We start from the raw sequence: 27,767 nt of genomic DNA, 5'->3' as shown, positions 1-27,767 counted from the left end.
CAAGTCTTAAAAAACTCAAGTCTCATGACTCAAGGATTGCAAACCGTGTTACTCACTTTATTAAATCGCGACTTTATTAACTGTAATCATAAAGGTTAATTTAGTTGACGCATTGTTCTCGTGGACTTTTTTCTTCGCAAAAGCAAATAATTAGTCCATTTATGTCAAGCTTTCCCGTTCTCTTCATAATGAAAATTTGCAGGTAATTATTGAATTCGTACAAGATTCGCAACGTAAATTTAACTTTTTTATTTTTGAAAACTAAATGTATTCACAATTTAAAGATTATAACTTGTACATGACTATTAAACTGAGCATCAATGGTAATCAAAATAAGATGGTTCAGCAGATGGAGTTGTCAAAAACAGCAGCAGCGCAATGATGAAATTTGATTATGTTGAAAAAATTAATACATATGTACCATCCATTAGAAGTAGTGATTATTTGACGGAAGAAAGGATTCTTGAGCATAATTTACACATCACATTAATTGTGGTTAGGTTTCCGGCCAATCAGTATTGGCATAAGTTGACAACCGTTTAATGAGAGCACTGAGATGTCAAATAAAGATAGAAAATTAAGCGATTAATAACAGAAATATATCACATATTGGTTGAATACTAAGGTTCTATCGAGCATTTCAAAACCTCTCGAAAGATTCAATAATCATTTAAATTATTAATTAGGTGGATATTAACATAGAAAATAATAACTTACCTTTTTTGTTTACTATAGCGATCTACCAATTTTTTAAATTCATATATGTGTTGAATGAGCTTTTCATTTTCTAATTTATATTCTTCAATCCTCTTTGAGAGTTTGACACATTTAATTTCATACAATTTATCTTCAAAACTGAGCAATTCAGGGTTTGTAATACTTTCGGTTCCAGGTTCTTGTTTAATATTTTTATCCATTTCAAAAGGATCATTTAAGTTGTAGCTAAACGGCAATGAAACACAATAATCCATCAGCTTAGCAGCTTTTAATAAGATGTAAGTTAACTAAAACCAGAGAAATTAGTGGTCATTTAAAGACAGTTAATATAAACAACAATTAAAATATTAATAAAACCTAAAATGCAGTATTTCAGACAATGAGAGTCTCATCATGTCTCACATTTAGTTGCCCGCTAAATAGTGAAAATAAGCTATTACCACGAAACACTATATTTTGAGGTTAATCAAAATGTGAACAATATTTTTGAATGAAATACATTGATTTATTAAAAAAGATTCACCGACACGAAACTTTAAATTAGATTTTGCTAAATGGCCTAACAATCAATTCTGATTCAAATTATTGAAATAAGTAAATTCTGAAGTAAAGATTGGAAGCAAGGTTAGATTATCATCATCAGAAAGGAAAGAAAGAGAAAAAGTTCCTGAAATTATTGATCAAAATTTGGATGATTTAATGGTTGAATGAAAAAAATGTTTTAAAACTTGAAGATGAAGGTTTTGAGCAAATCATGAAGATAATACACAATTGTAGATAAATCAAAAACTGAAAATTCAATTTTCTATAATTGAAATTGAACGCGTTGAAAGTATTGCATTTGGTTAAATCCAATTAGTCTTGTGTCTTCATTGAGAATTGATTTTTTCTTAAAATGATGGGTATATAACAATAAAAATGGACAAGCATGGTCAATGTATAAGATGCATATATTGCATAACAATCTCTTATAAATTTTAGCTTACAATTAGATATTAATCGCGATTTTTTTACAAAAGGAGGAGAGAAAAATATAAACAGCATAGGTCCAAATATAACTCTGTCATTTGCTTTGTGTGGTTGTGTATGAATTGATGTGGTGTAATTTGTGTGTAGGTGTAAGGGTATGTACTTTATGTATGTTTTCACGAAAATTATCCGCATTTTTTCAAATTTGTCATTTAACTATGTACAGAAGCCAAAAATGGGTAATTTAATTCATCCATTTACGGCAAGTTGATGCTCCACAAAGACAAGGTATTTTAGAGGAATCATCTTCAACGTCAAAACGATAATCATAGGTTAACTGTCAAGATAAATAAAAAATGTTAATTTGTAAATCGAAATAAATCTAAATAAAATTTTTTGCTTTATGTTAAAATAGTTTTCATTAAACTCAGAATACTAACCTCTTCGCCTCTAGATATTTTACGGCTTGCAATAATAAGAATTTTGTTTTCCCTGTCGATTTGTACAATTTCAGCAACACAGTTAGGATTGCAGGAGTGATTGATGTATCTCGCCAAGCCTCCTCTTAATGTGGCATCAACAACACGATTCTCGTCCAGTCTAAACATGTAAACACCTCGACGATTCTGAAAAGTAAAAAAAAATAAGTTAAAAATATGTCACGATGAATGATAATTATATAGAAATAATTAAGTGATTAAAACTTACTTGAGTCTCATACAGTCTTTCATTTCTTTCAGCTATTTCATTTCTAATCAATTGGCCGATATATTCTATGATCATTGTATGTTTTTCAATATCTCGAGCTGCATATAAGCCAAGTCCAGCGATTCGAGATCGAGCTAAATAAACCATCTGTCTCCAGTCAGTTTTCATCTTTTTGTACTGTTGTGATTTAGAGTGGAAAAATTGTTTAATATAAGGAGATTGCTCTTCACAGCAGGCTAATGATGATTGCAATGATGATCGAGTAGCAGATCGTGTTTGTAGTGTGTGTACACGTTTGTAAGGAACTAATAATCTTGGTTCAGTTCGGGCACAGCCAGTTGGATTGATTGGTAAGGGTAATTCAAGTAAGTCTGATCGAGTATGGCGAAAATTATAATCACTAAGACTATCTACACCAGGAAATGATTCCAATATACGGCTGACTGAGGCTTCTGAAAGGCCGAAAAGATCTTCTCCTGTTATGAATTCAGTGAAAACTTTGATGATCCCCGCTTCTTCTCTGATTTTTACAATTGCGTCTAAAATATCTTTCCAAACAGATTTAGGTGAATCAGCTCTGTAAGTAACTTTTTCATATCCTTCTTCTTCAATTTCAACAACGAACTCAGGTTTTCCATCTTTTTCTTGAATTGTACAAATATATTTACACCTTTTGGTCAACTCTCTCATGCTCCAATAGAATCTATGAATTCGATAGCCGACTGGATAGATACTTGTCGGACTGTGAAAAGCAGATAGCTGGTGAGGCAGCAATTGGCCGATATTAAGAAATATAAGGCTTCCAATTCGCATCAAATGCGATCCATCAGAATGTATCATACGAGACATTTGTTTGTCTTCCTCACGTTGAACATGAACTCGACGAGGCACAGTGAAACTTTCCATCATTTCTTTCTGCTTAACACCTTTAGGTATATGTTGAGGACAAAAAATGGACTTATCCTTGAAGAACATACACTTATCACTGACAGCACAAGGGAAATGGTAAACGCTCGTACATTTTGGCCTGAAACATTTCAAAGAAGCGCCCACTCTATGACAATGGATACATTCAGTTGTTAAACCTCGGCGACAAGCTGCTTCCACATTGAATAGAAAACCTCCACAAGTTTCATATACTTCAGGTGACCATAAAACACAATTAAGATGAACCCATTTACCGACATCCATATTAAGGAGTCGAGCACTTCCATCAGTTTTACCATCACCGGCAATTTGACAAAGGACACATTTGCGGGAGTCTGGAGGTAATACTCTGGGTCGATAAGACATATCGAAATTCGTTCTGATGTGAGGATAGAATTCACTTGATTTTTCTGGTTCAGGTCTTTTGGGCTCCTCAAACAAGTTGGCTTTCCAAAGTTTATACTTTGTGCCAAACCATTGTTTAGATTGCGTCGAGGATTCAGCTGATGATGACCTGGCAATATCGTCTTCTACCCACTGTCTTCGTTTGTCATCTTTATCAGTTGCTGTGAGAGATGGAAGTTGAGAGGGTGACATAGTAGCTGATCGACTTTCTCCTTCATTGATCTCATCTTCTTCCATCATAGGACTCATCGGAGGCAAAATATCCATCGGTGTTTCATGGATAAGCTGTTCATCACTAATTGATTGGTCACCCCAATGTCCAACAACGGGGCCCGCTTCTTTATTTTCAGATTGAGATGAAGAGCCATGTGAAAGAGCAAACTTCATATAGCAATTAGTACTACAAAAAGTTATTTCTTCTTCGTCAGATTCTTCTCGTGCTGATGGTGGGAAATCAGTTAATTTCTTTTTGAAGCCAGTATTAATGACGACAACTTCACAAAAACGACAGAATTTCATATTCTCATCAAGAATACTATCCATATCACCGTCTTCTAGCTTGTTTATGGAATCTTTGCAATTTTCCATCGATTGTTCATCATTGGGACAAGGAGATGATGTTCGGCCAACAACTTCCCAATGAAGAGGGATTTTGATTTGGAGCATATCAGCAACACGAGATACAATTTGTTCAACATCATCGTTTGAAGATAATGTTAATATCACTGGAATATTTCGAGAATCGGGGGATGGCACAATAGGTGTTCTTGAGATTTGTTTCTTTTTATTCGACTCGATAGCTTCTTTGTCAAGATTCTCCTTATTTTTCTCCAAGTCGGTATCAGGATCACAAGAGGAAACCTTGCTGACGGGTGAATCATTGACTTTACTCACTGCTGGCTGAGCTGAAGATGTTATTGGCTTCAAAAGAATTGGTCTCAACAATGGTATTACTGGAGATGCTCGACTATCATCTTTCTTGTTAGATTCACTATCATCAAAAGCTGGTAAAACTCTGAACCAACAATCAGATTCCTCATATAAACAGCACTCAGGTGAACTTGAAGATATGACACTATCTGGACTGTCACAATCTCTAACGAGACGGCTATGAGAATTGGTCTGTCCAAAAATAAATTGAGATCCTTGTAAAGTATTTGGAGAGAATTCTTGACTGTAAAAACTACGTTCAGATGATCGTTTAGGTAAAGATGTTTCAATCAAGGTTGATTTTTGTACAGGTGTGACTTTTTTCAGACTTTTAGAAGAATATTGATCTTGAATATTCGGTAAATAAGCTCTACCATAAACTCCCTTTAAGCACGATTGGGTAGCATTAAGATCACCACTTCCAAAGATTGGACATACATTATGATTCGGGCTGATTTCGGGTTCCTGAATTTGAATAGGTTCTAATTTCCGCAGTTGAGTCATTAAATTAGTTATATACAGTTCATGACTTTCATCAGCTCGGTTGGATGAAGATTTTCGTGGTCGTTTCTTAGGTATAGCCCCTGGTTCACTAACTTTGGGTTCTTTTCGTTTTCCAGGCCTTTTCTTTTTAGGCTTAAGTTCTTCAGGTGGAGGTGTAGGCTCTCTTTCTAATTGCGCTTTTCTTATATCGAGAGAGGATATTTTCTTCTTTGGGTTCGCTGTCAATGAGTTAACACCATCGCTAGATTGCCCTTCTTGTGTAGTCCCATGTTCAGTTGAAGTAGAGTTCTGTTCAATAAGAGTATCATTTACAGCATAATTATCAACACCACTTCCTTGCTCAGCAAAATTTAACTGAAATGATCGTGATTCCCCAACTTCACTCGAATCAGATGCGGTGATTGTAGTCGTCGTATTAAGTATTTGCTGCTGTTGCTGCTGCTGTTGTTGTTGCTGTTGCTGATGTAATTGCTGAGATTGCTGTTGCTGCTGTTGATTCTGCAATTGCTGGCCTTGTTGGTGCTGTTGCACCGGCTGCGCTTGTGGAGACTGTTGTGGTTGTATTTGTTGGGACTGCTGTGGCTGTGTTTGTTGAGGCTGATGTTGGTGGTGTTGCGATTGCTGGGATTGCTGCTGTTGCTGCTGCGGTAGTTGCTGAGCCTGTTGTTTGAGTTGTTGCTGTTGCTGTTGCTGCTGTTGATGATGGTGATGTTGTTGGTGTTGTTGGTGTTGTTGATGCTGTTGAATCAGCATTTGCGGAGACTGTGGTTCTTGTTTAGGCTGCAATTGTTGGACTTGTTGATGCTGTGACGGCGACTGTGGTGGCATTGGCTGAGATTGCTGCTGATGTTGATGCTGCTGTTGTGGTTGCTGTTGTGGTTGCTGTTGTGGTTGCTGTTGTGGTTGCTGTTGTGGCTGTGACTGTGGCTGTGGTTGTGGCTTTGGTTGTGGCTGTGACGGCGACTGGGGTGGCATTTGCTGAGATTGGAGCTGTGGTTGCGACTGGGACTGTGGTTGAGGCTGTGGTTGTGGCTGTGACTGTGACTGTTGTTGCATTTGATGGGGAGACATTGGACCCATTTGTGGCCTTTGCATTCTATTCCAAGGCTGTTGTGGTTTACCACGAATCATTTGCTGTTGATGAAGTTGTTGTTGAGAATGCAAGTGAGGTTGAAATTGATGCATTCGAGGATCTCCAGGATGCCTGAAAACATGATAACCCGAATTTTCAACTGTTCCTGATGGGGACCATCTTCTAAACTCATCAGCTGGCATTGCTTCGTGTTGTTGTGGCTGATGTTGCTGTTGTGGCTGCGGCTGAGGCTGAGGCTGAGGCTGAGGCTGAGGCTGAGGCTGAGGCTGAGGCTGAGGCTGTGCATGTGGCTGTGTCTGTGACTGTTGTTGATGTTGTTGGTGTTGTTGCTGTTGCTGCTGCTGAAGCTGTTGCTGTTGCTTTTGCTGCTTTTGCTGCTGTTGTTGTTGCAATTGCTGTTGTTTTTTGACTGCTTCTAATTGTTTTCTAACACTCTCTCGATCAATATTGATTTTATCTAATTCAGCCTGATCGGACTCAGATAACTCACATCCATTCTTTTTTCTTGCTCGTTGGCGAGCATTAATGGTTTTCTTTGCTTTAAGCAGTCTTGCTTTCTCTGCTTCTAAACTTTTCTGGATATCAGCGAGAGTTTTTGGTTGCTGTTGATTGCCCCATTGATTATCATGGAATCTTTCACTAGGTTGTTGAACATTCATCTGAGGTGGGTTGGATGGCCCTACACTTGAACTAAAAGGATGAGGTGCTTGTGATGGATTTAAGGTTGGACTTTGTAAGTTAGAGTTTGGTGAAACCAAGCCAGTTTGACCAACTTGGATATGGTTCATGTGAGATCCACTTGGAGGTATTTGCTGCAGCGTATAAGTACCAGACATTCTAGGAGGAGCTTGAAACATCATAACAGGATGACGCTGAGCTGCATTCATTCGTGGTCCTAGAAAATGTTGCTGAGTAGCCACTCCTTGTGGAGGTGGAAGTTGATGGTGTTGAGGATGCATTTGAGGCATTCGGGGATCTTTTGTTTCAGGCCAGGAATGTTGTTGCGGTACTTGGTGTCCATAAGATGGTGCAGATGGAGAAGGTGGAACATTTGGTGGCATCAATGGATTTTGCAAAAGCGGTCCCGTTGTAACTGTCGATAAAGTATCATCAGACAGAATTTCAGCTTTAAGTCTTTCAAACTCTAAATCACTTAATAGAGCATCACCTTGGCCTATAAAACTATCACCAGGTTGTGTGTTATGTTGTGTATGTTGTGGCGGCATCGAGCTAACATTAGAAATTGGTTGGCGAATTAAATTTGCACTTGATGGTACAGACTCTTCCATAGGCGAATACACATGAGATTGTGGTGTAGTGGTGGTGGGATAAGGTGGAGGGAGTGGAAATTTAACGTCATTAGTCGGAGTTCCTGGATATGGAGGGGGCGGTGGATGCATGTTGGAACTCAGCGAAGATGTATGAGGAATCACTACCAAAGAAGTATCTAGTGACTTTAATGGCTCTTGTTTGATTAAAGTTCCACTAATTGATACACTCGTATCATTTGAGGCCTTTTTGTTCTCCGATTCCTTTTCGTGTGGATCAAATTTGCCTAACCCTTTATGCTCTTCGTTGTCCACTTTCGCCTTCTCACCATCCTCGTCTTTATCACAGATTTCATCAAAATGCGCATCAAGAATATTATTTTTACTTCCAGTTGCTCCATCAAGCATTTGATGAAGTTCTGGATCAGCATACTCTAATATATTAAAATCGTTGCCTAAGCCCAATAATTCATCATCATCTAGATCATCTGGGGTGGCATCTTCTTCATTCAAAACAGATTCTTGCACATGTTTGACTAGCTCAATTGAAAATGGAGTTTTAACATCTTCCTCTGGTTTAGAGGGGGATTTGATGATGTGCGAGTCACTCTGACTTGTGGTAGCAACAGTAGTTTGAGCTCCAACAACTTTTTCAATAGACTCGACCTCTTCAGGATTGGTACTGATATTGGCACTGTTTTGAGATTGCTGATTAAGAGATGAGACGGTTGCTTGATTTGAAGCAAATTGAGGACTCGAAGCTGGTTTTCCAGGAGAAGGGGCCAAGTTACTGTTAGGCTGGATGAAAGGTGAGACGGCTGCTGGATTTGAAGCAAATTGTGGACTTGAAACTGGTTGTCCAGGAGAAGGAGCCATGTTACTGTTATGCGGATTAAAAGGTGAAACGGTTGTTTGATTAGAAACGAACTGTGGACTCGAAACTGGTTGTCCAGGAGAGGGAGCCAAATTACTATTAGATTGGCTGAAAGGTGATACAGTTGCTCTATTTGAGGCGAACTGGGGACTCGAAACTGGTTGTCCAGGAGAAGGAGCGAAACTATTAGGTTGGCTGAAAGGCGAGACTGTTGATCGATTTGAAGCGAATTGGGGACTTGGAACTGAGTGTCCAGGAGATGGGGTCGAACTGCTGTTAGGTTGATTAAAATTGAAATGTTCAGTTTGAGGAGACTGAGTTTGATTTGGCCGCATAGTTAGCTGAGGAGATGAAGGCGAACTAGGTGGTTGGAAAGGAGTAGGAGTCCGTTTCATTCCCTGTATTAATTGCATTCTTTGCATTTGCATTTGATGTGGGGATAATGGACCCATCTGTGGTCTTTGCATTCTATTCCAAGGCGGTTGTTGTTGTGGTTTACCACGAATCATTTGCTGTTGATGAAGTTGTTGCTGAGAATGCAAGTGAGGTTGAAATTGATGCATTCGAGGTTCGCCAGGATGCCTGAAAACATGATAACCTGGATTTTTAACAGTTCCTGGTGGGGACCATCTTCTAAATTCATCAGCTGGCATTGTTTCATAGTTAGATTGCAGTTGTTGTTGTTGCTGTTGTTGCGGTTGCGGTGGTTGTTGTTGCTGTTGGTGCTGGTGCTGTTGATGGTGCTGTTGTTGAAGTTGCTGCTGTTGAATTTGCTGTTGCTGTTGTTGTTGTTGCTGTTGTTGTTGTTGTTGTTGTTGCTGTTGTTGTTGAAGCTGTTGCTGTTGATGCTGTTGTTGCTGTTGAAGCTGTTGTTGCTGATGCTGTGACTGTTGCTGTAATTGGTGCTGTTGATGTTGTTGGTGCTGTTGTTGCTGCTGTGATTGCTGCTGCATTTGTTGTTGCTGTTGGGGCTGCTGTTGAGCTACTCCTGACTGAACATGTTGAATCATCGGTGGTCGATAACCCTCAGAATGGGACGGTCCACTTGGAAAAGCAATTCTATTAGGGTCTATTGGGGGTCTAACCCGAGATACAATTAATGGACTTTTTTGAGGTCCAGTTAAAGGCAGTCTTTGATGCTGTCCAATCATCGGACTAGAGGCTGTTAACGTTGTTGGTCTTATTATACTAGAGGAATCATTTATTGGTGTTGTTGGGGCTGAATTTGAATCGTGCTGTTGAGCAAACGATTCGTCTACCCCAGAAAAACAGAATTGTTGATTATTCTCTACTTCATTTGAATTCTGAGGCATATATACTGGGTTATTCTCTTGACTTTCACTACCGAAACTATTCGACTTGTGATCACTATCAAATGGTCCTTGTGTTTGTTGCTGTACATTCAATAAAGATTGCTGCCTCTGCTCTTGCAGAAGTTGATGCTCTTGCATTTGTTGCTGCTTTTGCATTTGTTGCACTTGTTTCCATTGCATTTCTTGGTCACTTTCACGACGGGTATTCGACCTTAAATAAAAAAAACATTCAATTAGAATTTTTCCTTATTCATCAAAATTTATAACATAGATTTAAGTTTATGTAAATAATAAGCTAAATAAACATTGAACGAACTGTTTTAAAACATTGAAATCATGCAAATGAGTACTATTGTACATACCTATTATCTTTGTAGCTCCCTTTATTTTGTTCTTGTTGAGCCTTTTGTGCTCGATTTTGGCGATTTTCTTTGGCCTTTTGGCGAAATGGAGCTCTAGCATCATCCGAAAGTTGGCGCCAATATTTGTTTGCTTGTTTGCACCGTTCACTAATGTCAGGTATATCTCTTTTAAGATTAGGATAAGTCATGTTGCAATATAATATTGCCGAGATAGTTGAATTTAATCCTAGCGCTTCTTCTTCCTCAAATTTGATAATTTTTTGATCTTCATCATTAGGAGCTTGAGCTTTTGTTGGAGGTGGCACAGGAAGCTGTTGAGGAGATGCTGGTGGAGGCTGTTGTTGAGGTTGAGAGTCGGGGAAAGGTGTTCTCGGAGAAAATGGTTCAACAGTAGGCGAACTGCTTCCTGAAGTTTGAAGGAATGTATTTGCTTGTAGCCTGATAGGTTCGCGATTGAAGGTAGGCCTGATTGACACTGGGGTGGGTGATATTTGCTGTGGTGTTGGTGGTTGTTGATGTTGTTGAGGTGAAATATGATGAGGTATTTGATGCGGATGCCTATGGGGATGAAATTGTTGATGCTGATGTAGTTGAGGCTGGGGTTGAGGTTGAGACTGAAGGAGCTGATGTAGATGTGAATGAGGACGAATATGCTGCGAATGTTGTTGATGAGGGGGTGTCTGTTTTTGCATTTGTTTTTGTAGTTGGACCTGTGGATGCTGATGTTGCAGTGGTATTTGCTGTTGGGGTTGGGGTAGTTGTTGTTGCGGCTGTGGCTGCTGCTGCTGCTGTAGTTGATGCTGTTGTAGTTGCTGTTGTTGCGGTTGCTGTTGTGGTGGTAATGACGGAGGAGCTGGAGAAGGCTGCTGTGGTTTGATTTGAGGTGACCGATGAACAACCATTTCTGGCTGCCTTGGACCTGGAACATCTTTGACTATATTAACAGAATTATTAATATTTGTAGGTAATAAAGATGTGAACGAAGGAAATTCTTCTACAGCCTGATTTTGACCATTTACAGTGGCTGTTTGAGGACTTAAAACTCCTTGAAAAACATCTTCTACATCTTTACTATCCATGTGGGGTAAACCACTATCCACAACAATAGTTTCTAAATTAAAATTCGTGTTTAAAATGACTGCGTCGATTCCATCTTTAGCGTCATTAATTGATTTATCTACAGTAGGTGAATTGCCTAGAACTTCGTCGTTTTTGTCAAGATCGTCATCATAAAGGATATTCATCAGCTCTTCATCTTGCGGAAGATCTTGAGGCAACAAGCCATTCAAATCATCATCGTCCATAGTGACAGAAGTGGATGCATCATCCGAGGATTTCCTAGTTTCACTTAACTTTACTTTTGTGAATGGTGACTTAGCGATAGGAGTATCAGAGTGATTGAAAGTGACCGTTTGCTCATTTGTAATTCTATTCAAAAACGATGAACTCTCATCTATACTTGGGGGATGTTTAAAGTTCACATTTGAATCTGGCACCGAGTTATTTTGGCCTGACATATTTGAAGATTCTTTACTTGATTCAAGCAGACCCTTACCAAAAAAGGCTTCTTGTAAATAGGAAGGGAAACTATCAAGTAATTGACTCTTTTTCTTCATTCTTCTTCGTCTTTTTGGTTTTTCGTTCTGTATATTTGGATCAAGCTCACTTGGAGCATTCTCTATTGCGTCGCCATCTTCGTCTTTACTCCAACGAGTGCGATTTTTAACACAGAAACCTCCGATTCCGAGACGTTGTATCTTTCTCTGCTTTTTCTTCTTTTCACTAGCATCTAATGAATCAGTCTTGGAAGATCCGTCCTCCGTCTTGAAATCTTCATTATCTTCATCCCTTGTATCGTCTATTTCTCCACTAGGTAAAAGATTAACTTTACTCGTTCTCTTTGCACGCGGTCTTTTAGGAGGGTCCAACTGAAGAGATTTTATAAGCGACATACCGCCTTCAGACAGCGTTACACCATCCAGATGGAACTGACTTTGATATTTATTGTGATTTGACTTTAAAGCTGATGAATTTGCAAAGGATTCTGAAGAAGGCACCAGAGAAGTTTGAGAAGAAAAAGTCGATGATGCATTAACATTTGGTACCGAATCTCGACCTGTACAAGATGCATCTTTAATTGCATTAGATGAAACATTTCCATTGACAAGAAACTGCATGGACCCACTATTATTATCTAAAGAACTGGCTAGTTTACCAGAGACGGAATCAACAGAAGAACGAGGCGAGACTAACGGAGATGCACGTGAAACATTGCCAGTCCCTCCTAGGCTACCTTCAATACTTAAAGCTCTTTGTCTTTTCGTTGGCATTGCATTGAGTTTAAGAGCTGAAAAAAAATGAAATGAAAACAATTTGTAAGCATAAAATATTGAAAAAGCATACAAAGATGGCAGAGTTGAAAATATGCATACCTTGCAAATGAGCGGATGGTTCATCTTTAGGACGACATAATATACATTTATAACCAAAATCTGCTGCTCCTTCGCAATCATCTTCATTGCTCATCCCATCACATTTTGAATGTAACCACCTAAAGTAAAAAATTAAAGAATAAAAGCGGTGTAATGGATGAATTATAGAATGAAAAAAGGGTGTACAATTCAAATGAAAATAAATAAACATACCGTTTACAATGGATACACTGAATTATGAGATCATTTTCTACATAATCAGCGTAGCACACAGGACAAGAAGTCTGACTACTACAAGGGCCACATTCGGTGTAATTTTTTTGCCACAATGAATTAATTCCAGGAGATATGGATCCACATTTAATACACACTACACACCATTTACACTTCCATGTCCCGACTGGTATATCATCCAAAGGTGGATCGAGGCAATATGTATGATAGCTTATGTCACATTCATCACACAATAATAGCTTACCCTCGTCGTTGGCTTTACCACAGCCTTCACATACAGTACATTCAAGGCACCTCCAACCTTTACTTAATATAACTTTTGTTACTTTAATATTAGCACAATAAGGATGATAACACTGACCACACTGAGAACATATGATTAACCATCCTTCTTCACCTTTACCCAAGCTTCCACAGATAACACATAAATCTTGGGACAAGAGGAATTCATCCTTAACTGAACAGAAGACCATATGATTTTCCATTAGGACTCATGTAGTTCCAATATGAAGAGGATAGGGCTGATAATCACTTGATTGATGTTTAATCACTTGAAAATAAATTCTCTTTAATAATATTTTACAATAAAACAAACCTTTCACACACACACACTTCTTGGTGACACCACAATCACTCTTTTAAAAAGGGCCGGTAAGAATCGTCCGGTTCACAACAATTACAATCACAACAACTTTCATCCATCATATTGATTGTACATAAATCATTTTACAATATATAAACTGTCAATAAAACTTGTTTACAAAAAAGTCAATTAAATTAAAAATTGTAAATCGGAAAAAATGAACAGTTTTGATGTGTGTGTTTTAATATCGGACGCCATTTTGGCGAATTGTTTATAAACCTATAGTCCTATATTCATAATAGTCTGCCATCTAGTATTGCTATGAAACATTATTTTCTAGGATTTTTTGTTGCAACGAAATTTCGAATCTATTTATCGAAACTTTTTTATTTACAAAGAAATATAGTTCTTAATTAAGAAATGATTATTAATCAGACCAACTCCAAGCTATAAAATGGTTCTATATTTGTATTGATTAAAATAAACCATAATTATTAAAGAGATGTATTTTAAGCTATGAATAAAATTAGTAGATTTTTTATTCAAGTTCACCATAAAAGGATTATTTTTTTGATAACAACTCCAGACTTTACACCTCAGAAAGGTCTGAGATTTTAATATTTTGATAAATTTACTTCTTATAGTATGAGTAGGTTTAATTTAAATGTTCAAGGAGCATATCGATAAGTCAATTATTTAGACATGTAAATTTGGAATTGTTGCTCGAGGAATTTATTTGGTTAAGATTTTTAATTTCATGGTTTTTAGACACTTTGTCAATCATCACATCATGATAGACAATATCGGATTTGAATTCAAAAAGAATGGAATTAGTGGTCAAAATAGATTTCTACTGGTTTCTTTTCTTTAAGGGATCTCGGATCTTAGAAAAAGTTATAACTTGATGCGATTTTGTTGCTAAATTTTGTCTGTGAATAGCAAAAAAATAGATCAACAGCTTATAATAAACAACTGGTAAATGATACTCCTATGATATTACTATGATGAAAATGTCAGTAATCATGAAGTTCACATGTTTCTCAGCTTAGCCAGTCTTTGACTAAGATCATCTTGATCGGCAGAAGCCACACTTGCGTCACCAATGCTCGCTGTCTCTTCTCTTGGTAGCTCCATTTTCAATTCGATGCTAAAAATGAGAAGAAAAAGAAACAGAGTTTGATTAATTAACAATGAAATGATATTTCTATCGATAAAGGATCGCTTTACTTACCCTGCTTCTTCTGCAACTTGTTTCATTAAGTGATCAACATCATTTTGTGGCACTGAAAGTGTAGTAGTTGAGCTCATTGTATCTTCCATAACAGACGATTGTACATCAAGATCCTCAAACTGTTTTTCAAATTTATCCATAACAGAAGATATCTTTTCTAAATTCATACTCTTCATTGCCGCATCCATGGCTTTAACAACTCCAGTCATACTCTGAGTAACCTTTCTGGTAGTTAAAGCAGTTTGTACACGACTGGCCACAGCATCAATTCGAGCACTCATTCTCAAGTAATTGAGTGATTGATTTTTTTGCCTTATAGCATTCTCTGCATGAATCTTGGCAGCTTCGTAATTATTTTTCGTAATAGCCATCTTACACTTCTCCTTCTCCTTCTTCTCCTCTTTTTCACATTTCTTAGAATTCCTTAGAAGATCCTTGGACGCAAATTTGAGATTGAATAGATGCTCTTCAAAAAAATAAAGGAAAATTAGAGTTTAGTTTAATCATAGTGCTTAACCAATAGACTTGATTGACAAAATAAACGTTAAAAATGGGAGAAACCAAGATTTTTCTATTGAAAATCAACATAGATAGATATAAACAACTTACTTTCCATCGTTGCTACAGACATGGCTGGGTCACAATTTTAATAGCTACTATTATCTTTTCTTAAGGGACACAGATTAACCAAAAGCTGGACACAAACAAATAGAAATCTAGATTAATTATTAATTTGTGATAAAGAGAATGACTAATAATCAGTTTCAGCAACCAACTGACATCGCATCAATAAACAGTGAGGTGGAGTTACTGGTGGTATTGTTTACATGCCAACCAATATCAATTCAACTGATCCAAAATAATCTCTGGTCTTGTTTTAATTTATTTTGAGTAAACTGAGTTATTAATTTTAAAATTACTGTTAATAATTCTGTAGTTTTTTCTAGTAATTATGGCTATCACCTTGTATAATCTCTATGAATCTATTTTATTAGTTATAAATGCCGTAGCGATCCTTCATGAAGAAAGATTTCTTAACAAAAGTAAGTTTCTTTGATTGCTTATGTTATCTTTATTTGAACTAATCTCTCTCTAAAACTCAATAATCTGTGTATTTTCATAGTCAATAATTTCGAATGATAAGAGTCCTCAATACTGAAATCATCTTCGTTTTCCTTTTTTGTTTACAATTCATTCATTTACTTATTGGTTTAATTTTTTCCAGTTGGCTGGGGGAGAAATCAAAACAACCCTATGAATTTCAATCAGCCTTATGGTGTGCCTCCACCGCAACCAGGAGTTAAGGCCAACATTTTAAACCTAATACATTCAATTAGAACGGTCATGAGAGGTCCGTATGCAGTAAATTAAGACGAAACTTAGTTCTAATTTTGATCTTCTTTTCATTTCAGTACCGCTGATATTTCTAAATGTTGTCACCATTTTGTTCAAACTTCTTGTTGGTTAAAAGCTGCTGAACTGCCCTATGCTGAATATTAAAAAGTTTTGGAAAGATTTAATTTGTAATACATTTCTCAATTAAATTTCCTCTAGAAAATTTTAAATACTCATGACATGATGTTGATTTGTTCCATTTGTTTTCATTTCACCGTTAAAATTTATTGAAAAAGAGCAAAACTAGAAATTAATTACGAAGACTTTTTATTTAAATTAAACCAAAAGAACTGCATTTATACAACCATCATTTTCTGGATGATTAGTCACTTGAGCATATTTACCCCAAATAACTCTACCAGATTGTGTAACTAAACCAAGTTCTGATACATTTACTTCGATAATAGTTCCTTTAGTTATAACTCCTAAGCTAGTGAACATCTGAGAGCTAGGATTCTTTTTAACGCCTATTATTGGAAGATGGAAAGTTGTCTTTAATTCAGGATGAGTAACGTGAGCCTTTTTAAATCTCAGTCCCATAGGTCTTATAAAGCGTTCAAATTTCGGAGGTTTACGTGTGAACCCTTCACCAACATAACAAACTTTAGTAACCATTCTTTTCCAGGCCTTCTTTTTCCTTTTTCCCGTCTTGATAACTTTGAAGACTTCAGCATCTGACTGTGCTTTAACTTTAGGTAATGGCACTTCCCATTTACCGGCCTTTTCTTTTCTTTTTTGTTTAATCATGTTAGAAAGAACTTTGGCTCTGCTTTGACCTTCTCTGTCCAATAAATAGGCAGGTACGGCACCTTCTTTAACCTCTTCTTCGGCCTTCTTTTTAGACTTCTTCATTTCATGCATCCTCATTGTCTTCTTCATTTGGATTTTCTCCTTGAATCGTTCCCTGTTAAACATCTTGGCTTTCAATTTCCTTAAAGTCTTAGCTTTGTGCGAGATTTCTCGATGGGCCCGAGCCTCCTTTTTACGTTTACGTTCTTCATAATCAAGACGACGTCCATAGCGCTTCCTATGGAGCTCGATGTGGTTGTTTTGTGGCATGTTGTTTTATCTGAAAAAAGATACCAGAAAAGAAAGAGTTATTACGCACTTAAAAATTGATGTTTAAAGACACACGTTTGACAGGACGTGTTAGGACCAAAATAAACTTACATTAATTCACAATTTAATTTAAAACAACAAATTAACCAAAAAGAACAATTAACTAAAAATTGATAAGGTTTGGGTTAGTAAATAACCCACGTTTAATTTTTGAATCGCCTTTTGGGGACCATTGAAACATTGCAGCGTTTCTTTTAAAGAGCGCAGCTTGAACGAGAAAAGGCAAAAAACTTGTTCATTTTAATACACTCAAACCTCGTATATTTTGCCTTTTTTGAGTGCGGACATCTAACGTTCAAAAAAATAGAATAAGCACATTTTTACTTATGTTGACTGTAAATTACAGTAGCTCACAATCAAATGAGCTCACTTTTTGACTCATTTGAGCAAATTTTATTTTCAGAGACTGTAATTTACAGTCACCATAACTAAAAATTTGCTCATTTTATTTTTTTGAACGTTAGATGTCCGCACTCAAAAAAGGCAAAATATACGAGGTTTTGCTGTATTGTTACAATGATTAATAAAATTTACTGGAATTAAATAAACTCGGAAGACGATGTTCATTATCCATGTGATATTGTTGAAGAAGAATAATTATTAAAATGAACAAGGTGAATGAAAAAATCAAAACAATTAATTGCATAGTAATGAAAGACACATGAGAGATGAAAGGTGAACAAGTTTGATTTCCATTGTGAACTTTATTCAGAATGCCAGATTCTCCAGATTCGTGATCGGATTTAAAGGAAGACATTTTCTAAGCTATTCTGAATAAACTAATCCAGTGTATTCAAAAAATATTAGTTAGGATTTCAAAGAATTGAAATGGAGTAGAAAAAAGTTGCTTTGAGCTTTTATAGCAATTTACTCGTTTCAATAGATTGATACTTTAATTCTGAACAATGCTTGAACGAACAATTGAAATCTGAATTGAAGTGTATAAAAGAATTGATAAGTTGATTAAATTTTATTTCAACCATAGATTCAAATTTCGTCAAGGTTGGCTCAAGTTTCATACTCACAATTGTTTAACAAATGACACTTCAATACTTTGATTTTTTAATGACATGTAACTCATCAGTTTAAATATCATTGTATAAATTATTATCCAAAGGATTTGACTTTTGGTATTTGAAATGCTTAAATAGATGCACCAATACTCAGATAAATCAAATAACTATTCGAGATGTGATGGAATAAAATGAATTTTATGGTAAATTTTGATTGTGATTTAATATTGAGATGAAGATTAATCTTAAACAAGTCATTTAAAAAAATAAGATAAGATTTTCCAGAGTTGATAAAATTTAGGAAACGATGATAAAAATCAATACCCTGCCAGCATCCCAGATTTGTATGGCAAAAGGGAATCAACTAAGTCAATATGTTGTATGATTTATAAATGAAATCACTTTTGAATAAGTAAAATAAATAAAACTATAGGAGAAAACATTTTAAAATTGAAATATCTTCCAGATTTTTTAAGATGAGTCTTCAATTTTTCGCCAAATAACATTGCATAACCCTTTAACAATAGCTTTATGTTGATCAGTAATCACTTCATTGTTAATTTCAGCATTTGTACTTGGATTTTCTCTATTTTCCACTGCATTGATGCTTTTCGAGCCTTCTCCAGAACCAAGATCTTCATGTATTTGCAAAGCTTTCATTGCAACCACCAAAGGTTGTGGGCAAACAGGTGCTGCAGATTGATCAGAGCCATCCTTAGTAATCGCTTTAGTGTTTTCATACGTTTCGTTAGTTGAACGAGAATTTTCGTTGCTTTTTGTCCTTTCATTTTCCAGCTGTTTTATTCGCCCTTCCAGTGATCTTATGTATTCCAATATCTGCTGACTCAGAATAACTTTATGCTGAGGTTGAACACTATTTTCATGATTACTGTAGTTATTGCTGTTGTTTTTGGCAGTTTTTGATTTCACTAAATAAAAGAAAAACGAAGGTTAATTTAATAATTTACAAAAATTCCAGTTACAGATTTGATTTTTAAGGCATCAGTAAAACACTTTTGATAATTTGTAGAAGATTGAAAACTTACGAGCTAACGATGGATTGATACTTGTTACTCCATTCGTATTGGAATTAACGATTGAAGAATTATGAGGTATTAAAGAACCATCTGGACCTTCCCGTGAAGATAAAGCATTATCTAAAAGCAGGCACAATTGTTTCAATTCAAAGTTTTCTCGGACCAATTCAAACTGTTTTCCTTCTAACTGAGTTAGTTTATTAGAATAGTTTGTCACTTCATGCCGCATAACTCTGGACATATGTGTTCCAAAAGATTGCCATTCTCGTGCAATTGATCTACACCGAGACCTTTCGTCTTCAAGGAAACAGGCCAGTTCACGTAGCTCATTGTTCTCAGATATTAAATGATAATTTTGTTGCTTGAGCTGTTGCAATGTGGACAAATGATGGTTTATATCTTTAGTCATTGCGCCATTATCATAAAGAAGTTTCCTGTTTTTAGCTTCTAGACTTCTAATTCGAGAAATTAAGTCGTCCAATGTTAACTGTCCCAACAATTCATCATCAGGTGTTGGTGGAGGAGGAGTTGTTACCGACGAAGTTACTGGACTCCAAACATCAGCTCTTTGAGCATAAACAGTTCCGTGAGGATTTGAGCTTCCTGAATATAGAGAAGTTGGTTTACCCAGTAGAAGATTCTTATATTGAGCTTCAACTGGTTGGGGTTGTTTCTGTTGATGTTGCTGGTGAGATGAAGATCCTGATGCTAACGGAGGTAAAGGAGGTGGTGGGGGTTGGCCACTTGAATGGCTAGCCTCATCTCCATGTATATTGGACACAGAAGAGTTAGACATTTAGGCAACCATAGAATATCTGTAAAGATCTAAACAAAGTTAATTTTAATAGAAAAATAAACAATCAAGTAAAGTTGAATTAAAAAAGCGCGACTTAGTTGTCATTTTTTACACACAAGTTAATGGACAACAAACTTCCTCAAATATCATAACAAAAGTGGATAAAAATCATTTACTTACATTAACATTCGAAATTAGGATACTCAATGTATCTAGAAAAACTAATTTCTAAATTTTAGTTGAGAATCAGTCAATTAACATAACTTTAGATTTACTTTGAGAAGTCAAGAGCCAAAGTTACAAAAATTTGGCCCAGAAAGTTGTTTTCACAGGAGCAACAATTCAAACACAAATTTTATCTAATTTCTGGAACACTTTACGAGTAAGCCTTTACCGCCTATTCAAAACCAAGTCTTCAATAATAAATTAATATTATACGAAGATTATAATTTTTAAATATTTGTTGAGATAAGATGAAATTTAGGGTGAAAGAGGCTGAAAATTATTCTGAAAAAAATAGTGACATCTTCCACCAAATAAAAGTTCAAATTAGGCATGAAAGAGGGCGCTAAGTAACCAGTAAACAATAAACGAGTCAATAATTTATTTAATTTTTATTGATATTTCTAGCTAATTATTACTATATTTAGATCGACTTAGATTTCAACTTATAAGTGAACATTCAATAAGGCATCCTGTTGATGACAATCTCGGAAACTTGGAATAAAACGCTTCAACATCCACAAGTAATCCTTCCAGGTAAAACTAGTGTATCTTGTCAATGCAAAATCATCTTCCTATCAGCCTAGCACCGCTATTATAAACATTAGTTTTTATCAACTAATAGCTAACAAACTAATTACCTAGAAAATCTCGATTCAATGACATAGAAAATATTTGTGCCCTTAACATGGACTGTAAGTATTCAACAAAAAATCCTCTACTCTCCTCGAAACTTCAATGTATTCCCATTTGCCATTAAGGTACCAATCAATCATTGTTCAATTTTAGGAATACAATGTAAAAATAATGACAATTTATATCTAAAAGTAGGTAATATTTTGAAAATAGCCAACTATGGATTGATACGTCATTGACAGTAATTTTCAAGTTTACCATTATATTTACCGTTTAACAAAGCGTGTTGATCCTCAGTTTCCTTGAAAATAATTTTACACATTTGTTTGTACGGAAATAAAATTCAGACGATTATTTATAAATAAATAAATAAATAATCACCACCTAATTTGATTATTTGACTCAAACACCCTGTTTACTGTTAATTAGACATGCTAACTAATTTGAATTGGTATGAAAGGTTACAAAGGAAACATTTAAACTGAATGTTGCATGTTTGTACATTTTGTTGTACATTTTGGACGAGTCAATTGATTTCAATTGTTTATGAGTAAGCTAATCAAATTGAGAAGAACTCCAATGAACAAAACAATAGGATTATTCATCTCATACAAGCACTTGTCAACCTTTTATTTACAACCAACAAACAGTCCAAATTACAATAACAAATGATTAATGTCTTCTATTTTAAAACAAGACATAATTGCGATAATTAAACTCCATTAACCCTTAATAATCACTCTCAACTTAATCATTTGTCATCACAGAGTTGAAAAAATTGGATTCTAAACATTGCCATTTACAATGTAAACTTTACACTGCTTCAAACAAATCTGACAAAGCAATTTGTTGGTGTTGACTTAAATCGTTCAATTCTGGAACTGATTTGATTTTTTCATTTCTGGATACAGATTTTGTTAGGCTGATAACCTTGATTGCCAATGAGACTATCAAGATGGAAACAGCAAAAGGGTTGAATTAACCTGCAGTGTGAATAACTTTTATCACCTTTTAAACGGTTATGCAAATATAACAAGAGCAAAGTGGAATCGCGCTTGTATCCAAGACCAATAACCATTGAATAGCCTTCAAGTTGAACAAACAATCGGCTGGTCAATGAAAAATCATGCAAGCTAGAAATTTATGGTCATAATTGTGACCAACAATGATTGAAGGGAAATTTCATGCTCCATAAGTGGTCACCATAATGATCAGAAAACATTGTCATTTTTTACTTGTTTTTTGTTCTTCGGGAAATTGCGAGAAGGAAAAGTGAAAACAAATTAAAATGAGTGAATTAAGGTAATAATAAGGTTTTTATTGTTGACCCATCATGATGAACGTCATGTTACTCTGACTATAACTAGATAAACAACTCTATTGAAATCAAGTTTGAAAGCCTTCAAGGGCAATCCTCTTTACGAGATGTAAGATGTTCAAGTTTAGTGTTAATAATATCGAGTGTATGCGACGGTAAATAATAAATAGCAATTTTTGAGGGAGTAAAGAATAAGGTGAAAACAATTTAAGGTGGAGAGATAGTTGAACAATTTTCAGAAATATATAAAGGTAAGAAAAATTCTGAGAAACGTCAATTAGATTTACTTGATTTAAACTGTTCAGTTCCAAGATTGTCTTTTTTTCAATTTCCCTCTCACTCGTCTATTGGTTGAAATATGGAGTCTAAGCTTTTTGTGTTAGCTTTATTTTTTTGCGTCTCATTTGCTTTTGTTTCAGGTAATTGATTAATTCACCATTCATTTGGAATATTTTTTATCTTAATTTTATTTCATCATTTAATGAAATGATTTACTCAACCTTTTTTTGCCTGTATTTCACAACTAACAGCTCAAAGAAGCAAAAATTGCGATCAAACTTTGATCGAAGCTGACAAGTGTTTGAAAAGACTTCTTTATGTTGGAGACTGGAATCTTACAATCATCAGAAATGAAGCTGATCTCGTTGCTCACTGTCGGTAAGTTTTATTCATTTAATTATCAGTCTTTCGATTATTAATTTATTATTAATTTTGTCTTACAGGGATACAAAGAAGGATATGGCTTGTATCAAAAGGTATCAAAAATGCTTGAACAGCTTCCCTCGAGAAGTCTTTAATTTGATGTCTCGAAATGCTCGTCAACTCAACAAGGAGAGATGTGAAGATGCCAAAGGAAAAGCCGGTAAGTTTCATTAGCATACTAGATTATTTAAATCATCATCTTGAAATTTTAAGATTTATTTTAATCTATAAGTTTCACTGTTACAATTAACGTTCTCTTGAGCTATTTTATATTTTTTCTGATGAAATCATCTTTTTTATCTCTTAGAATTCTTGAAGCACATTAAATGTTTGGACAATTCAACAATCAGTGTTAATATGTGCATGGACAAAGTAATCGTCCTTCTTGATTATATTGCAAATAATATTAAAGGTGATCGTGATGCTATGCTTGGTTCAACATGCTGTGCTGTCCACTTGGGTTTAAGCTGTTTCACTGAGAAGGTTAATGAAAACTGTGCTAAGAAAACTGGTCCAGAAACCTCTGTCTATGTAACCGCTAAAGTTAATCAGATGGTCGCTGATGTATTTGACTTAGCTTGTGCTAAAGTGCCCGATGTTGCCTCATGTGATAAATCTAATCCTGAATTGATGAAAACTTACCGCAGTATAATCGCTCCATCCGCAAACATTAAACGTCAACAAATTTCACCATTGATTCCATTGATGAAGGTTGTCAAAAAGATTGAACTTTAAACTGAAAACTCAACCTTGACATGATTTTTAATTGATTCCCTTTTCACACTTTTTTACCAATCAACCCACCCTAAATCAATTTATTTGTGTCTATTTCACTCATGTATTGTATTGCAATTGATATTTAATAAAAATAATGACTTATAAGCAAGCTTTACACATAAAATTGATTTACATCGTTTTCTCAGAGCTCATGGTAACAGGCATGTGTTCAATATTTGAGGATTTTTATGAAAATTTTATCAAAGAACGAAATCATTCCATCATTAAATTGCCACAGAACGAAATTTCAATGGACAACTAACTAAGGACAGGCGAAGACTTACAGTATTTAGTTATCCAATAAAATGAAAATTCCAGCTTCAATAATTCTCGAGTCAAGTTGAAATTGAAGTCAATATCAATTGGAACACAATCAAACCTAAATTGAAAAGAATTGAAAAAATGTAAAAAACTCAAAATAACAGTGACATTAAAACAATTATAGCGCAAGTTGATACAATTGATGTTGATTTTTAAACAAAACTACTATTTTTTATCCAGCTTTTTTTTAATGATAATATGATATTTTTTATTTTTAATGCTGGTTTCAATTTCATGTTATTAAAAGTGCAATACATTCAGGGTGCTATTAAAGTTGATAAATTTACCTTATTTATGGAGCAGTTTCGTGAGCCTGTCGTAAATATTATTCACTAAATGATTAAGTCTTAGAAGCTTTACCTGTGCGATTCAACAACAACATAAGTTTTGGGCTTACATGATTGATTGTCTTATCCTTGATTTTACCTTTAATTGTCCAATTTTCCAAGTGTTGACTTTGCAGCAAATTTAAAAGAGATTTACATTGTTTTAGTGTGTACATGTTAATAATACAAAGTGAAATTTCACTTCAATCATCTTCAAATCAACTTAAAATTTTCACTCGACAATATCAAGTAAGTAAACAATCTTCAGTTGCAAATAATGCATAATTTAAGCTTTTAATTTCTCCAATATAGTTAAATGACAATTAGAACTGTCTTTTAACAATGCAAATCAGAACTGGAAGTTTGTTTGAAAAAGGTGCAATCATTAACCTCGACATGTGAATTGAATTACAAGATTGCCTGAGAAGAATAATAAATCAAGTTATCAAATTGATTGAATTTTCGATGAATGAAAACATCAATATTGCAATAATTTAACAAAAAGTTATAAACACAACAATCAAGATTTGTCAATGACAATTGTTAAACCTTAAGTTTGTTCAATCAAATTTGGGTGGATCCGATCTATTCAACTTGAGTCTAGGATCAGATATTTTAATGCATCAGCTTTCTCGCCTAACCTAAACTAGTCTAACGTAAACAAATTCAGTTCACCTGATTTAAGTTGATAATCTTTGATACTTGAGTGTTGATTCAGTTAGCTCTGATTTAAAGGGAGAAGAAATTCATTGACGGATTCTTATATTCGCTCACTCTTTGACTATCTGATATTTTATTGATATATCGCTTGTACGCATAGGCCTTACCGATTGGATTTGTTGTCAATTGAACTTTGATTTAAATGTCGAGTTTTTGGGAACCTGCTGATGATTTTAAGGGTGAATTGAAGTTTGACAATGACTTCGAGCCCAGTGAACAATTCGAGCCAATGGCTGACAGGGTTGAATACTTGAACAAATTGGGTGAGTAACATTCAAAGCTTATTGTTTACATTTTATAATGCAGATTAACTCATTAATGTTTCTGTTTTTTATTCATTTTTTTTTCTTTACTCATGCATTTAGAATCAAAATTAAAGAAAATAAAAGGTACTGGTCGTGAACCTTCCACCAAGGATATCTTAAACTGTTTAAATTCAGCCAAAGAAGATTTTGTATCCAAATTTCATTCACAAGAGTCCAATAACTCTGACAGTCAGATATTGGAAGAACAGGAATCTCTAGGTTTTAATACTGGTAAATTGCTGACTGATTTGGAAAGAGTTGTTTTTCCTAATCGCTCAACAAATAACCCTGAAGAGCTAGAAAAGTTACTCAAATGTGACATCTTAGCAATACTGGCTGAAAGAGCAGCTAAATCAGATAAAACCGATGATGGAAAGCCTCAAGATGAGTGACAACATATTGACGCTTAATAAATGCAAGATTCATGTTCAAATCATCGAAAAATTTTCTCGGTCAACAATTACCCATGTAAATAAAAGCGCAACTCAATAGTTTGTTAATAGAAAAACCTTTTTTCATATTTTCGCAAATTTGTTTTGTGATTTTTTTCTCGCAAAAATGTGAATAAAAAACTAGAAATCATAGCTAGTCAACATTTTCAGTTATCCGACATTTAATTCTTAATAAATTTGAATGTTTACTCAGGGATTGCTGAACTTGAAAAAACTGGTTGGTTGTGATGACTGGTGATTGGCAACTTCACAAGTCCGACAAACAATATTTTATTCATTCAACGAACGTCTCAATTTTCCTTGAATTTTCTCATTCTTGTCTAGTGATCTTTAGTTTTTTGTTTGACAAATTACACCATTTTCAGTTTATCACCATATGACCAATATCATCATGTTTCAATGTTTGTTTGAATATACCATTGGATCTTTGGTAAACACAATTTTCAGTGTTTATTCAATTAGATTGAAAAACGTTTTATTACCGAACTTAAAGAATTTCTTGTTCCCATAACCGATTGTGTCCAACCTCTGAAATCTAAACCCAAAAACCCATCAAATCCGTTTTTTAATGATACGTCACATGGTTATCTAGGATTATGATTTGAATTTGAAGCTTTATTTTTTAAATCACAGGATAGTTCTTGTTGTTAAATCCAAAACCTAACTAAATGATATGAAATTAAATAGCAAATAGTCAACTTTTATTAGCTTTGAATGATTTAACATCTCACTGTGACAGATAACAACAATGCCTGATCTCAAGTTTTACACATTGTTTCATTAACTTTAGTGTGTGAGCTAAATTTTCATAATTTCGTGATTAATTTTGTTTCAAGTTTCGTATTAGTTAGATGTTTCTTGATCTTATTGCTCTAAGAGTGCTTATCAGTTAGATCAAAATTAAGCTTGAAATTATTTTTTCATGAACAGTTTCCTTGAAACAAAGAAAGGATCACTCTTTGTCAGATTATCCAAGTTGAAACTGATAACTAAATTGACTATTTCATGTGTAGCATTCAATAAGCATCTATTGTTTTTATCCTGATAGAATAATCTATGAACTCTATGGAAGAAATAATGAAGAAAGTGGTTCTGGTTAATAAACAATGCTGATAAATTTTTATCTCCAGTAACTGTAATGCACAATTTATAACCAGTATTTATGCATCACCAGTCTAGAAGGAAACATCGTCATCAGCAACTATTCAACTTTTCAGATTAAAGTTATGAATTATTTATTATTGAATGTGTTTGGGACAATTTCATTATTTCAATTAATCAATGGTCGGACCATAACACCTGCAATCAACGATACTATAGTTGAATTTGATTGCTCATCTCCGAATGTAACTTCAAGTGAACTTCGCACAGCAATTTGTGGTAAGTAAATTATTATTTATCTCAATTGCTAGGAATTTAATTCTCGGTTTGATTTTAAAATTGAAGGTAGCCATGTTGGTGCGATCAACATTGACGAGAAGGAAACAAACAAAAAATGTAAGTCATCATCATCAATAAATTGTTTACATTATTGTTAACGATTGTCTTTAAATCTTCCCCTCAGTCATTCCTATTGCTATTGTTGCATTGCTAATCGGGATAATTATCTGTGGTACAATTTATCTAACATTTTATTTAAAGAGGAAAAAGTCTGCCAAGAATGGAAAGGTTGAGAGTCAAGAACAAAGCAAACCCATCGAAGAGCTAAAGATTCATGAAATCAAAAGTGACGCCAATAAAAAAACAGTGACTAATGAGACGAAAGATAATGGCAAAGATCAGCCATTTTATTCACAATCCATTGTACCAGATGATCAGCTAGATGAGGTTTCATTGAGTGATTGATAACCATCGAAAATTTTTTGACCTGGAATCACTACTTGGCTACTCAGACTTGCAGATGTTGAATGTCCATTCAAATTTTAAGCTATTAAAGATGGTCAAATGCTTGTGGTCACTTCATGCCACAAAATGGAGAATCGTTATCAACTTTTCATTGTTATTGATTCCTGACTCTGAAAAAACTGGAAAATCTAAGAATCATATATTTCAATAAAATCTTGATGTTGTATCTTCAG

General features: G+C 34.9%; 7 protein-coding genes across 9 annotated transcripts; 3 read left to right on the top strand and 4 right to left on the bottom strand.

Annotated features, from left to right (window-relative positions):
- Positions 1 to 234: 234 nt before the first annotated feature.
- Positions 235 to 13,555, bottom strand: LOC107366040 (uncharacterized). Its single transcript, XM_089267221.1, has 7 exons — positions 12,716 to 13,555; positions 12,503 to 12,621; positions 10,071 to 12,417; positions 2,395 to 9,919; positions 2,127 to 2,312; positions 718 to 2,023; positions 235 to 551 (listed from the first exon to the last, which is right to left on the bottom strand). The coding sequence occupies exons 1-6, from the start codon at positions 13,219 to 13,221 to the stop codon at positions 1,931 to 1,933; spliced, it is 10,776 nt and encodes a 3,591-aa protein (XP_089123347.1). The 5' UTR covers positions 13,222 to 13,555; the 3' UTR covers positions 235 to 551; positions 718 to 1,930.
- Positions 13,556 to 14,028: 473 nt separating this feature from the next.
- On the bottom strand, positions 14,029 to 15,317 carry Chmp1 (charged multivesicular body protein 1). Its single transcript, XM_089267219.1, has 3 exons — positions 15,160 to 15,317; positions 14,551 to 15,016; positions 14,029 to 14,466 (listed from the first exon to the last, which is right to left on the bottom strand). Exons 1-3 carry the CDS (start codon positions 15,179 to 15,181, stop codon positions 14,349 to 14,351), a joined length of 606 nt encoding a protein of 201 aa, XP_089123345.1. The 5' UTR covers positions 15,182 to 15,317; the 3' UTR covers positions 14,029 to 14,348.
- Positions 15,318 to 15,388: 71 nt separating this feature from the next.
- On the top strand, positions 15,389 to 16,121 carry LOC107366107 (immediate early response 3-interacting protein 1). The gene is made up of 3 exons (XM_015933675.3): positions 15,389 to 15,593; positions 15,776 to 15,901; positions 15,963 to 16,121. The coding sequence occupies exons 1-3, from the start codon at positions 15,503 to 15,505 to the stop codon at positions 16,016 to 16,018; spliced, it is 273 nt and encodes a 90-aa protein (XP_015789161.1). The 5' UTR covers positions 15,389 to 15,502; the 3' UTR covers positions 16,019 to 16,121.
- A 74-nt stretch (positions 16,122 to 16,195) lies between these two features.
- Ip259 (NSA2 ribosome biogenesis factor-like IP259) lies at positions 16,196 to 17,199 on the bottom strand. The gene is made up of 2 exons (XM_015933670.3): positions 17,116 to 17,199; positions 16,196 to 17,014 (listed from the first exon to the last, which is right to left on the bottom strand). Exon 2 carries the CDS (start codon positions 17,002 to 17,004, stop codon positions 16,222 to 16,224), a length of 783 nt encoding a protein of 260 aa, XP_015789156.1. The 5' UTR covers positions 17,005 to 17,014; positions 17,116 to 17,199; the 3' UTR covers positions 16,196 to 16,221.
- Positions 17,200 to 18,281: 1,082 nt separating this feature from the next.
- Ccdc85 (coiled-coil domain-containing protein 85) lies at positions 18,282 to 20,421 on the bottom strand. 2 transcript variants are annotated; one of them, XM_015933886.3, is made up of 3 exons: positions 20,091 to 20,421; positions 19,124 to 19,939; positions 18,282 to 19,006 (listed from the first exon to the last, which is right to left on the bottom strand). In XM_015933886.3, exons 2-3 carry the CDS (start codon positions 19,908 to 19,910, stop codon positions 18,549 to 18,551), a joined length of 1,245 nt encoding a protein of 414 aa, XP_015789372.1. In that variant the 5' UTR covers positions 19,911 to 19,939; positions 20,091 to 20,421; the 3' UTR covers positions 18,282 to 18,548. The 2 variants fall into 2 exon arrangements, with proteins under 2 accessions (XP_015789372.1, XP_015789373.1); XM_015933887.3 differs by having other exon boundaries at positions 19,124 to 19,929.
- A 1,951-nt stretch (positions 20,422 to 22,372) lies between these two features.
- On the top strand, positions 22,373 to 23,674 carry LOC107366297 (uncharacterized). The gene is made up of 4 exons (XM_015933878.3): positions 22,373 to 22,505; positions 22,617 to 22,743; positions 22,809 to 22,948; positions 23,096 to 23,674. Exons 1-4 carry the CDS (start codon positions 22,445 to 22,447, stop codon positions 23,521 to 23,523), a joined length of 756 nt encoding a protein of 251 aa, XP_015789364.1. The 5' UTR covers positions 22,373 to 22,444; the 3' UTR covers positions 23,524 to 23,674.
- Positions 23,675 to 24,844: 1,170 nt separating this feature from the next.
- LOC107366313 (coiled-coil domain-containing protein 32) lies at positions 24,845 to 27,766 on the top strand. 2 transcript variants are annotated; one of them, XM_015933896.3, is made up of 4 exons: positions 24,845 to 25,195; positions 25,298 to 27,069; positions 27,136 to 27,186; positions 27,254 to 27,766. In XM_015933896.3, the coding sequence occupies exons 2-4, from the start codon at positions 26,916 to 26,918 to the stop codon at positions 27,532 to 27,534; spliced, it is 486 nt and encodes a 161-aa protein (XP_015789382.3). In that variant the 5' UTR covers positions 24,845 to 25,195; positions 25,298 to 26,915; the 3' UTR covers positions 27,535 to 27,766. The 2 variants fall into 2 exon arrangements, with proteins under 2 accessions (XP_015789382.3, XP_015789120.1); XM_015933634.3 differs by lacking the exons at positions 27,136 to 27,186; positions 27,254 to 27,766 and having other exon boundaries at positions 25,298 to 25,842.
- The last annotated feature ends 1 nt before the right edge of the window (position 27,767 follows it).

The sequence above is a fragment of the Tetranychus urticae genome, chromosome 2, assembly GCF_039701765.1.
Source record: "Tetranychus urticae isolate SD_2017Ah chromosome 2, NJAU_TeUrti_SD_1.0, whole genome shotgun sequence".
Classification (NCBI taxonomy): Eukaryota; Metazoa; Arthropoda; class Arachnida; order Trombidiformes; family Tetranychidae; genus Tetranychus; species Tetranychus urticae.
Note: the sequence above shows the minus strand (reverse complement) of the source record. Positions and strands in the feature narration are given on the sequence as shown.

What these genes read in the sequence shown, in the direction of transcription:
- Ccdc85 (XM_015933886.3), bottom strand. Translation starts at nt 19,910, where the DNA reads ATGTCTAACTCTTCTGTGTCCAATATACATGGAGATGAGGCTAGCCAT. An exon ending in TATCAATCCATCGTTAGCTC is followed by an intron (nt 19,007 to 19,123) that starts GTAAGTTTTCAA and finishes TCTTTTATTTAG; the next exon opens with TGAAATCAAAAACTGCCAAA.
- LOC107366040 (XM_089267221.1), bottom strand. Translation starts at nt 13,221, where the DNA reads ATGGAAAATCATATGGTCTTCTGTTCAGTTAAGGATGAATTCCTCTTG. An exon ending in GGGAGCTACAAAGATAATAG is followed by an intron (nt 9,920 to 10,070) that starts GTATGTACAATA and finishes TTTTTATTTAAG; the next exon opens with GTCGAATACCCGTCGTGAAA. An exon ending in AAATATCTAGAGGCGAAGAG is followed by an intron (nt 2,024 to 2,126) that starts GTTAGTATTCTG and finishes TTATCTTGACAG; the next exon opens with TTAACCTATGATTATCGTTT.
- Chmp1 (XM_089267219.1), bottom strand. Translation starts at nt 15,181, where the DNA reads ATGTCTGTAGCAACGATGGAAA. An exon ending in GTCTGTAGCAACGATGGAAA is followed by an intron (nt 15,017 to 15,159) that starts GTAAGTTGTTTA and finishes ATTTTTTTGAAG; the next exon opens with AGCATCTATTCAATCTCAAA. An exon ending in CAAGTTGCAGAAGAAGCAGG is followed by an intron (nt 14,467 to 14,550) that starts GTAAGTAAAGCG and finishes TCTCATTTTTAG; the next exon opens with CATCGAATTGAAAATGGAGC.
- LOC107366297 (XM_015933878.3), top strand. Translation starts at nt 22,445, where the DNA reads ATGGAGTCTAAGCTTTTTGTGTTAGCTTTATTTTTTTGCGTCTCATTT. An exon ending in CTCATTTGCTTTTGTTTCAG is followed by an intron (nt 22,506 to 22,616) that starts GTAATTGATTAA and finishes CACAACTAACAG; the next exon opens with CTCAAAGAAGCAAAAATTGC. An exon ending in AGATGCCAAAGGAAAAGCCG is followed by an intron (nt 22,949 to 23,095) that starts GTAAGTTTCATT and finishes TTTATCTCTTAG; the next exon opens with AATTCTTGAAGCACATTAAA.
- Ip259 (XM_015933670.3), bottom strand. Translation starts at nt 17,004, where the DNA reads ATGCCACAAAACAACCACATCGAGCTCCATAGGAAGCGCTATGGACGT.
- LOC107366107 (XM_015933675.3), top strand. Translation starts at nt 15,503, where the DNA reads ATGGCTATCACCTTGTATAATCTCTATGAATCTATTTTATTAGTTATA. An exon ending in AGAAAGATTTCTTAACAAAA is followed by an intron (nt 15,594 to 15,775) that starts GTAAGTTTCTTT and finishes AATTTTTTCCAG; the next exon opens with TTGGCTGGGGGAGAAATCAA. An exon ending in AATTAGAACGGTCATGAGAG is followed by an intron (nt 15,902 to 15,962) that starts GTCCGTATGCAG and finishes TTTTCATTTCAG; the next exon opens with TACCGCTGATATTTCTAAAT.
- LOC107366313 (XM_015933896.3), top strand. Translation starts at nt 26,916, where the DNA reads ATGAATTATTTATTATTGAATGTGTTTGGGACAATTTCATTATTTCAA. An exon ending in ACTTCGCACAGCAATTTGTG is followed by an intron (nt 27,070 to 27,135) that starts GTAAGTAAATTA and finishes TTAAAATTGAAG; the next exon opens with GTAGCCATGTTGGTGCGATC. An exon ending in GAAGGAAACAAACAAAAAAT is followed by an intron (nt 27,187 to 27,253) that starts GTAAGTCATCAT and finishes TCTTCCCCTCAG; the next exon opens with TCATTCCTATTGCTATTGTT.